The sequence below is a fragment of the Dunckerocampus dactyliophorus genome, chromosome 9 (assembly GCF_027744805.1).
Source record: "Dunckerocampus dactyliophorus isolate RoL2022-P2 chromosome 9, RoL_Ddac_1.1, whole genome shotgun sequence".
In the NCBI taxonomy this organism is placed as follows: domain Eukaryota; kingdom Metazoa; phylum Chordata; class Actinopteri; order Syngnathiformes; family Syngnathidae; genus Dunckerocampus; species Dunckerocampus dactyliophorus.
This window is the reverse complement of record NC_072827.1, coordinates 1,852,501-1,862,500: the sequence shown is the minus strand read 5'-3', so window position 1 is coordinate 1,862,500 and position 10,000 is coordinate 1,852,501. Positions and strand designations below refer to the sequence as shown.

Genomic DNA, 10,000 nt, shown 5'->3' with positions numbered 1-10,000 from the left:
TAAAAGTTTTCCCATAATGCATTGCGTCTGAGCAACACATTCATTGGTGCCTGCCAGGATGCTGCAATGTCATCAGCCTCCCTCTGGGCTCCTCTGCCTCCCTCTGGTGGACAAACACATGCAGTGCCATCCATCCTTCCATCATCCATTTTATGTACTGCTTGTGCGCCAATGAAATGCTTTGCAAACCATTCACATTCACAATCAAACCTGTGGGCAATGTGGAGCCTCAAATTAACCTTGCATGCATGTTTTCGGAATGTGGGAGGAAGCTGGAGTACCCAACCCAGAGAAAACTCACGCACGCATGGGGAGAACATGCAAACTCCACACATCTTCCAGATCTCCTAACTGTGTTTGGTCAAATTTGGCTTATTTGGGAATACACTAGGTCCCCAACTTACAAACACAATTGGTTCCAGACGACCGTTCTTAAGTGGAATTGTTCTTAAGTAGGGGAAAAGGTAATATTACCAATGATATAGGTACTACATGTACGTGTATACATATACAGTATATGTGTATGTATGGAAATATGAGTTTGGATGCAGTAGTAATATTAAACCAGGATAATTAATGAAAAAAACAATAATAAAAGTGATATAATAATACGTAATGATAAATGTTATTTACCTTTGAAGAGGAGTGGTCGAGCATACGTCGTTGTGGAGGAGGAGGAGGAGTTATTGAAAAAGAACAAATGGTGGTGGTTAGACTCTTCTAAAAGAGGTAGTGTTCTGTGGGTGGTGTAGAATTAAGCAGGCCTATTAACTCTTCATAAACTTTAATCACACGCTCTCTCCGGGTTGTATCATACAACTACAATTTAGCTTTCCATTTAGCTTTATCTCCCTCTTCCTCTGTTGGTCCCATTAGCAGTGTCACAGTGCCCTCTACTGGTCAAGCATGTACAGTAGCAGTAGAAATACTGATTGAGCGACTACAAGGCAAAGTAAAATAAAATATAGACCAGTCGGCTTGTGTTTGTATCCGCGAGTGTTCGCTAGTCGGATGTTAGTAAGTTGGGGACCTAGTGTATTTTGTTATAAATAAGCATCACGTGACTGTACGTGTATTCAAGGAGTATGACAATTCTTATGACAATAATGATGCTAAAAGTGTGTGTCTTTCAAACCCCTGATTCAAATTATGATGACTTGTTTAAGACCCATGTGACATAACTATGACATATTCTATGATACTAGGGGGTTGTACAAAGTAAACAACTAGTAAATGTAGCAGACAATAGAACAAATGATTGTAAGAAGATAAGACCGGAGAGACCACTGGTATGTAGCAACTATTATCGTTCCTAAGTACCAAATTACAGAAGTCATTTGACGCTATTCCTCTTTGATTCAAAGGTTATCAACCTAACCTGTGCTCCTGTAAATAGTTTGTGTGTGAAATAAAACTCGAGAAAATCTACTGGAGTCGAGTTGATAAAGCGTCCTCTACGATCTTCTCAGCCTTTTCAAGAGCAGGCCGGCATAAGTCCAAAAGAACTTGACAGTGTGGCCAACATGCTAACCACTAGGCCACTGTACGGTGTGCAGTCATTTGCTGTACCTTTCTTTTATATTTTTTATTCATTTACACAAATTCGTAAAAATCTGTTTACTTTGACATGAATAAGCTTTTTTTTGGTCAAAAAAGCCTAATTATATTGACCATGATTTCATTTTTCTGTTGGGTGTCGCTATGCGCCGTCCTGTTGGGTTGTGAACAATAAAGCGATGGGACCGGATATCCGGTTTGACAAGCGAGCATCACGGCTGCACCGGTAGTAGCTTCCTGGATCGATACAAAATCAGCCATAAATCCTTACATTAATCGATTGTAGAGACACAATGCACAGGGTATCGCAAGATTAGCCAAGAAAGTTACCGGTGAGTTCAAGGACCATTGAACAAAGTGGGATAGGTTGCCTCTTGCAACAAATAACATGCAAAACTGGGGGATTACTTACTAAATTATTTTTAGGCCCATATTTCCAAAATTGATATCCATGTACAAGAATTTGAAGTGTTTTTAAGTGTTTGTTTTTTTTTATCATTTCACCTGAAAGTTGGCCCAGGGGTTGGGGACCACTGCTTTAGAGCATGCTTGCGGATATGTGCTCTTTTACACATTTTAATATAAAGTGTTCCCTCGTTTATTGCGGGGGATAGGTTCCCAAAATAGCCTGCAATAAGTGAAATCCGCGAAGTAGCCAACTATATTTTTTTGCGATTATTACATTTGTTTTAAGGCTGTAAAAGCCCTCACCATACGCTTTATAGACTTTTCTCAGACAAGCATGAACATTTAACCACTGGGTTATGAAATGTTTAACCCAGGGGTGTCAAACTGGTGCCATGGAGGGCCGAGACACTGCTGGTTTTCTTTCCAGCCAGTCACTAAAGCAGGTGATTTTAATGATCAACACCTTCAGTTGGAGGGAAGGAGCTCATCAATTAAATCACCTGCTGAAGAAACTGGTTGGAGAGAAAACCTGCTGCGTCTCGGCCCTCCAGGGAACCAGTTTGACACATGTGGTTTAACCCAATAGGAGTTATTTATATGGGATTTAGGTTATGACAATACAGCAGCTGTGTTATTTTATCTACTCAACCGTGTGGTTTTAAATTGATAACTCATTATAGGTTAGTTCTGTTTGGTTGACACAGTGATTGGGTTGTTTTGGGTTTTTTTTTCCCAAACGCCATTGGGTCATCACGTCCGCCACTGCTCCGCATACTCACAGGTAAAGATTAAACTAAAAGAGCAAGACGAAGGGGGCGCCAAGAACCCAAAGGAACACACAATGCATGGCTGTGTTTCGCTTTCTGTTTGTCGGCAATGGCATGAATAGTTCACACAGTAGCAATTTTAGCAAAGTTCTTTTCTTTTGTTTCTGATCAATGGACATCTTTGTGGTCATCTCTTTGACAGAGTGGCAGCTGACAGGCCTTGTAAAAAGATTTAAAGGTAAGAAATTGATTTTTTTCCCACATCCATCTTCTATGCCGCTTCTCCTCTTTAGGGTCGCGGGGGTATGCTGGAGCCTATCCCAGCTGACTTCGGGCGTCAGGCAGTGTACAGCCTGGACTGGTGGCCAGCCAATGGCAGGGCACATATAGACAAACAACCATTCACATTCACATTCATACCTATGGACAATTTAGAGTCACCAATGAACCTAGTCCCAAAGGAGACTGTACTTCCTGAGAAGACTGAGGAAATTTGGCATGTCCACCACAATCCTGAGTTGCTTCTACAGATGCACTATGGAAAGTGTCCTTACCGCCTCCATCACTGTTTGGTACGGTAACTGTACAACACGTGATAGGAAGGCACTCCAGCGGGTGATCAAGACCTCACAGAACATTGTTGGGGCAGCCCTCCCCTCACTGCAAGACATTTATAAAACTAGAGTCCTACGAAGAACACACAACCTCATCAAGGACAGCACACATCCACAACACTCATTATTCACACTCCTACCGTCAGGCAGACGCTACAGGAGTTTGAAGTCCAGGACCACAAGGCTGGCAACATCTTTTACCCACAGGCCATCAGGCTTCTCAATGAAGCACTCATACACGCCGCACGCAACACACGCACACACTCATAGCACTTTATTTATTTATTTATTTGTATTATTTATCTGTATTAATGTCTCTTCTGTTGTTGTTGCTTAATTTATTGGTATTTATGTTTCTTATGTTCTTATTCTTTCTTGTGTTTTCTTTCTTTTCTTGGGAGAATGAACAGAATAAGAATTTCATTGCATAGTGTAACTGCTGTTTTACCATGCACATGACAATAAAACTCTCTTGAATCTAACCTGCATGTTTTTGGAATGTGGGAGGAAACCGGAGTACCCGGAGAAAACCCACACACGCACGGGGAGAACTTGCAAACTCCACACAGAAATGCCCAACGAGAATCGAACCCAGGTCTGATTTCTGGGATGAGGAACATAGTTCTGGTTAGTTGAGAGTCTGGCTTCTCAAAACAATACGCCTTCAAAACAGTAATACATTTTCATCCTTTTTTTTTTGAGGATGTATTTTTGTGATGCAAATGTATTACTTTTTTGAACGCATTATGTTTGGAGAAGACAAACTCTTAACTTAAATGGCCCCGGCAACTAACCAGAACTACTTTCCTCAGATGCCACCTCCCATGCAACCATAGAACTGCATGGAATCATATCATAGCAAATGGTATCGTTTGTACACTGTATTGAATCGTTCTGTTTTTAAACTATACCGATTTTGAATCATATCGTAACCTGTGTACCTTGACACGTATCCAGTCGTATGCCTCAAAGCGATTTCTATCCCTACTTGTTACGCTCACTTTTGTGATATATCTGGCGTTTTGGTACATCGGTGCAATCACTCTTACCTCACTCACACTTACCACAGCAGAGCAAACACACTCTAGTCGGTTTTTTAAGCGCACCAAAAATGACCAAGTGTGAATGCACCCTGAAAAGGTCATGTTGTGCTCCACCTCACCAAGATTTGACCCAAAGTGTAAGTCAAGACCAGCCACAAGTGAATGATTGACTACATTAAAATAGTGTTAACAACTTAGTCATGTTTACATTTTTCATTACTCATTTGCAAGTCAAATGAAAACACAGCTGTCAATAGAACCTTTAAGCAGCCTAAGAAGCCAGCATATACCGTGCTGTGCTTATAAATGACATATAGTATGCTACATAGACATAAAGCTCATCAGGTATGTTCTGACGACCTCACTGCTAGCACTGCACCTCGTCCAAGGTGTGCGAGCTCACCTTAACAAATGCCACACGTGATATTTCCTGTGGTTCAGGCGGTAACATAGAACCTTCAGCTCGCCCACACCCGCCAGTTCAATATTGGACACCAAGTTGGGTCCAGACTGTCAACTTTAACTAGCGCCTCTCCAGGCTAGCAAGGCGGCATGTATGTCGCCGGGATTCATTCACTCAGAACAACACCATCGCCCGCAGCAGCCGGGTGGGGCATCCGCACCATACAAGCAGGGTGTGTTTTTCAAATATAGCCGCAAAAAAACTCACCAGGAGGACGAACAAGAGCATTTTGCCCCCTCTCATCCGACTCCTGTAGCGGTTCCGAGAGGCCATGATGCCGCTGTGTTGCCACGTCTGGTCACGCATGCGCACACAGCGGCTTGTCGGCGAATGCGCACGGCCTCCTGGGAAGTGAAGTCTAAGTACCGCCTAACCCAGGGGTGGGCAAACTTTTTGACTCGCGGGCCGCATTGAGTTAAAAAAATTGGCCGGGGGGCCAGACTATATATTTGATACATGCACACTATTTTACGCTTAGAATTCTGACAGTCCACCTGGAATTACAGTGTCATACAATCTGCGAAATGTGCTTGTGTCCCTTTTTCAGGAGCACTTTAAATATCAGACCACATCAAACAACAATTGAATTTTACATTTTTTTTGTACTGAATTAAGGATGTGATACGCAATGTGAACTATGAACGCTGAAACATTGACTATTAAATAATATGTGAACATCCTTCCTATTTACCTCTCAGACATGGCAGTGGGTAGGTTAAATTGTGTGTCACATATTTTTGGACTTGTTTGTTTGGTACCATGGGTGAAGCAATTGTTTGGATCGCTGCATGTGAAAAGCTATTTAAGCCATCAAAAAGTTGTCTCAGATTGACTGACTACTTGCAAGTCATGTTGCCAGCTTGTATGATTAAGGTTTAAATACTTTGGAAGCAACTGGTGGGCCGGATTCAAACGCTTGGCGGGCCGCATGTGGCCCCCGGGCCGTAGTTTGCCCACCCCTGGCCTAACCGCAACAAAGCTTTTTTGTTTGAAAAAGAGACCTCCGTGGCGTCACACCAGCTGCTTTGACAGTATGCCCGTGGGCCACGCCAGGTGGCTCCTCCCGCTCCATACTCCAGTTCTCCTGACCTCCGTAGAGGCACACTGGCTGCCCGGAGCATGTGACCGTATATAGTGTACTTTGCTGGGCCATAGGAGGTGGCTCCCTCCGCTCTATGCTCTGGTTCTTGATAGTAGTGATGTGGTCGTAGTAATGTCATTTGATTAGGAAAAATCAATCACGTACAGATCGTCCATCCAAATTTATTATTTTTTAAATATTTTTTAAAAGTAGACATAAAAAGTTATTGGTTATCGGTACCATGTCGGTCTTGAGAACGTCATCGGTATCGGTACCTCCCAAATGGTATCAGGATAAAAGTAAAATTACATATTCATAAAAGTAATAAAACGGAAACAAATGATAAATAAATACTTTGAATAAGTACATGGAGACATTAAATAAAGGCAAGTAAAGCCAAGACATTGAGAAAAACTATGTAAATACTGGAGTAAAGGTTTTGACTGACTCACCCAATTTAACTAATTTGTTGGTATAAATTATGCAATGACATTTGTGATGATCAGCGAATCAAATGTATTGCTTGATATTGTTCAATTTGGCATAATCTGTTACCGATTAGATGGAAGTCTGGGCCTCCCTGCTCAGGCTGCTGTCCCTGCGACCCGATCTCGGATGAGCGGTAGAAGATGGATGCAATAAAGTCATAATATCCGGGAAATAAAATGTACAAAGAATATTTCAGAACAATGTTGAAATATTTGGACAATTAAATAAAAGCTACATGGGAAAGAAAGAGCAAATATTTAAGTTTATACTACTGTTTTTTCCCCTTATATTACAAAACTGAGATGCATTTTTTTTTCAATATATATAACTTGGTAACGTAAATACTTCGTAAATATGGAAGAGGTCCATGCATGCTGTGTCGCTGATGTCATGTTGTTTTTCTTCCCACAATGCACAGCGAAGGAGCCACGTAAACCTACTGCCTGCAACGGCACCGATTGCATTCATGTGTCACTTTTCGCCGCCTTGACGCACTTCGAACATCTTAATGATGCCGCTTCGTCTTTTCAGGTCGTAAATAGAAACCGCCTCGCAGTCTAAACTGAGTTGTTTTTCTTCATGTTAGCTTGTCCCCATGAGCTGGCTTGGTTTCGTTCCGTAGCATGCTAATGTTAACCATACGGAAACGTTCGCGCTGTGTGGTGTGTGATTATCTGCTGCGAAGTGGCTAACCTGTCAGAAGTATCTACTTTCCATATATTATTACTATTTATTCTATGTACTCTTGCCTTATCTACAATTTATAGCTTCGAGGACACGCTTTACGTTTTATTTCATACACGATGTTAGAGACCATTTTGTTACCGTCTCAAATGCTAGCTAGCCTCGTGTGTTTAGCTTGCGGTGTTTTCTGTTTTTTCTCTCGTCTGAGCTTGCTTGTTCTCTATTTAGTTGATCACACTGGTCTTGGCAATCGTTAAATTTTAATGTAAATCGTTGAAATCGTCTTGAATCGGTTGCTGGTGATAAAGAGGAGGCTGTCATTCACTGGAGGAGCTGTCCATGGTCGCGTTATCCCACTTCCGGGGTTGCCCTCGTGTATTAACCCATCCCATCTATTTTCTATTCCCTTCTCCTCACAAGGGTCCCTTAATTAAATTAGAAGTGTTTTCCCCAGGGTACAAAAAAAATATTTATTATTATTTTTTTAATCTTCATATAGATTGTGTGGCGTGTAGGGACATCTCTGAGATGGCCGCGGTGCTGTTCGCCTCGGTGGTTCGGGTTGGGGACGGCCTGCCCCTGTCGGCGTCCACGGACTACGAGCAGGACAAGGACCTGCAGGAGACCAAGAGACACCTCAAGGGTTTATCCAAGAAGCTGGGCCAGTTTCCTGACCGCTGCACCCTGAGGAGTGGCCCCTACAATGTCAAGTAAAAACTTCTCTCAAGTTCTGATTTCAGTTGTTATCCTGGAAAGCATAGACATCATAAGATGAGATGAGTGTCTGTGTGTCAGTTTTACAAGCGCGTTGGGCGTGGGCTACCTGATGGTGTGCTCCTCCAGCTACCCCAACGTACTGGCCTTCTGCTTCCTGGATGAGCTGCAGAAGGAATTCATCGTTACTTATGACAGCAAGCGGGTCGGCGGCGCCGTGCGGCCGTACTCCTTTATCGAGTTCGGTGAGTCTCGCCTCCCCTCCCGCCTCTCGTTTGACGTGAAGAAGATCTCATGTTGTGATGTGGTGTCACGTCAGACACGTTCATCCAGAGGACCAAGCAGCGCTACAACAGCCCTCGCTCGCTCTCCACCAAGATCAACCTGGCCGACATGCAGACGGAGATCAAGCTGAGGCCGCCCTACCAGCTGTCGCTTGACGACCTGCACGCCATCAACGGCTTGTCGCCGCACTCGTCCTCCAAGTACAAGGGCATCGGTAGGACCACCTACTCGTCAATCACCAGGGCAAACTTTATTTGTTGTGCTGTTGTCGTGTCCACATTCAGTCCTCGCACTCTCTCCTTGGTGTGTTCAGCTCCCACGCAGATGTTGGAGCCGGTCACGATGCCCGGCGTGGTGTCCTGTGTGCTCAGCGTCCTCTGTGGGGGTCTCAACCTGCTGCGAGGGGTCCACGCCATCGAGAGCATCCTTCAGGTGAGTCCCTCTTCCTCGCATTACATGACGTGTTTTAAGCGGCGGTGCCAACCCGCAGTACTTGCAAGTGCGTGTTTGCAAAAGCGTGGGCAAAATTTGGGGATCTGCACGTGGCGAGCGCTGCCTCAGTGCGGACTTGAGAGCACGCAGACGCAACGTAGCACTTTTAGTGTAGGAGGAACTTTCGCTGTGTGCGGACTGATGCACGTGCCGTCTGCTGCCAATGAGCACACAATGCACTTTTTTTTAGCGGTGACCTGACGTCCTCCATACTCCGTTTGGTCACATGGTGGACTTCTATGGGTAGATATTTGATGGCGTTTGAGCAGCATGGGGGCTTGAGTATCCCACCTGTAGAGGGCGCCCATCTGTCACACATCCTGACTTGAGCGCTGAATACAAATTCTGCAAGTTGACGCATCAGAACGCAGAATCTCCGCGGCGGAACGGGTGGCAGCTTGAGGCAGTAGCTGCAGGGACTTCTGGAGAACCTCGGAGGGTCGTTCCCCCTCAACATTGGGCGGGAAAAACTGCCGTTCATCGCACTTGCACGCGCTTAGAACATGAGAGTGAGTAAGGACGGCATGAGATGGTACATTGCACGCACGCTGTAAGCATGCACGACTCACTCACCACGTGCGCAACGTACGATGCACGCAGCCGGTCACGGCCAGGCGTGGCATGCGGGCCACGTACTCGCACCTTGCACCTTGACGTGCTCCCTCCCTGCTGTTGCCGCTCCCTCCCGTGGCGGCCGTGGCCTCCGCAAAAAACGTAGCGACTAAAAACACGCAAGGCAGGTTGTGAGCGAGGCCTTAATGAAACCCTTTTGTGTGCAGAATGACGACGAGGACTTCAGCTACGTGATCGCCTTTTTCCTGGGCACCGCCGCCTGCCTCTATCAGGTCAGATAGCATCACAGGCTACACGCCGGCGAGCGACTGAAAACAACTGAGATGAATGAATGCAAATAAATCCAGATTCCCATCACGTGACGTGTTCAAGCAGTTAAAAAGTACAGAGTTGGTGAGATTTGCCAGAATGAACATGAAAAGAAGGTAACAAACATGGAACCACGTCCCACCCACCTGTGTTCCAGTGCTTCCTGTTTGCGTACTCCTCGGTGTGGCGGAACCTGAAGTCCTTTCTGGCGCTGGCTCTGGTCTGCATGTGCAACATGTACCTCTACCAGCTGAGGAACCTGTGGCAGATCCTCTTCCATGTGGCCGTGGCGGCCGCCATGACGTTGCATATCCGCCTCAGGCAGCCACTTGGCAAGGCGCCTGACTATAACGTCTGACCCTGAACGCACCACTGTTGGACTTTTGGAACAGGAACTGGAGGGAGATGTACTACAGCCGCTGAAGGTGCATTTTAACACACACACATTTCCTCGTGTGGATACTTGTTTAACTTGACAACGGTTCAGGTTTTCTTTTCAAGCTATGCAACGCTGCCTGACA

The 10,000-nt window shown here is 45.0% G+C and overlaps 2 protein-coding genes across 3 annotated transcripts in view; one reads left to right on the top strand and one right to left on the bottom strand.

Moving 5' to 3' along the window:
* pdia5 (protein disulfide isomerase family A, member 5) overlaps positions 1 to 5,174 on the bottom strand; it is a 73,072-nt gene extending 67,898 nt beyond the window's left edge. Inside the window, exon 1 of the mRNA XM_054788128.1 lies at positions 5,060 to 5,174. Coding sequence (XP_054644103.1) covers positions 5,060 to 5,158 — 99 coding nt within the window. The 5' untranslated portion in view covers positions 5,159 to 5,174. The remainder of the gene's footprint in view (positions 1 to 5,059) is intronic.
* Positions 5,175 to 6,834: 1,660 nt separating this feature from the next.
* sec22a (SEC22 homolog A, vesicle trafficking protein) overlaps positions 6,835 to 10,000 on the top strand; it is a 9,383-nt gene continuing 6,217 nt past the window's right edge. The window contains exons 1-7 of one of the 2 annotated variants that reach the window (XR_008572522.1): positions 6,835 to 6,953; positions 7,606 to 7,816; positions 7,902 to 8,065; positions 8,140 to 8,319; positions 8,419 to 8,537; positions 9,377 to 9,442; positions 9,637 to 9,904. Coding sequence is in view for 1 of the 2 variants with exons in the window: in XM_054788144.1 (XP_054644119.1) it covers positions 7,635 to 7,816; positions 7,902 to 8,065; positions 8,140 to 8,319; positions 8,419 to 8,537; positions 9,377 to 9,442; positions 9,637 to 9,837 (912 nt within the window). In the remaining variant the exon portion in view is untranslated. Of the gene's footprint in view, positions 6,954 to 7,605; positions 7,817 to 7,901; positions 8,066 to 8,139; positions 8,320 to 8,418; positions 8,538 to 9,376; positions 9,443 to 9,636 lie in introns of both variants that reach the window. The other variant, XM_054788144.1, reaches the window with a different exon arrangement.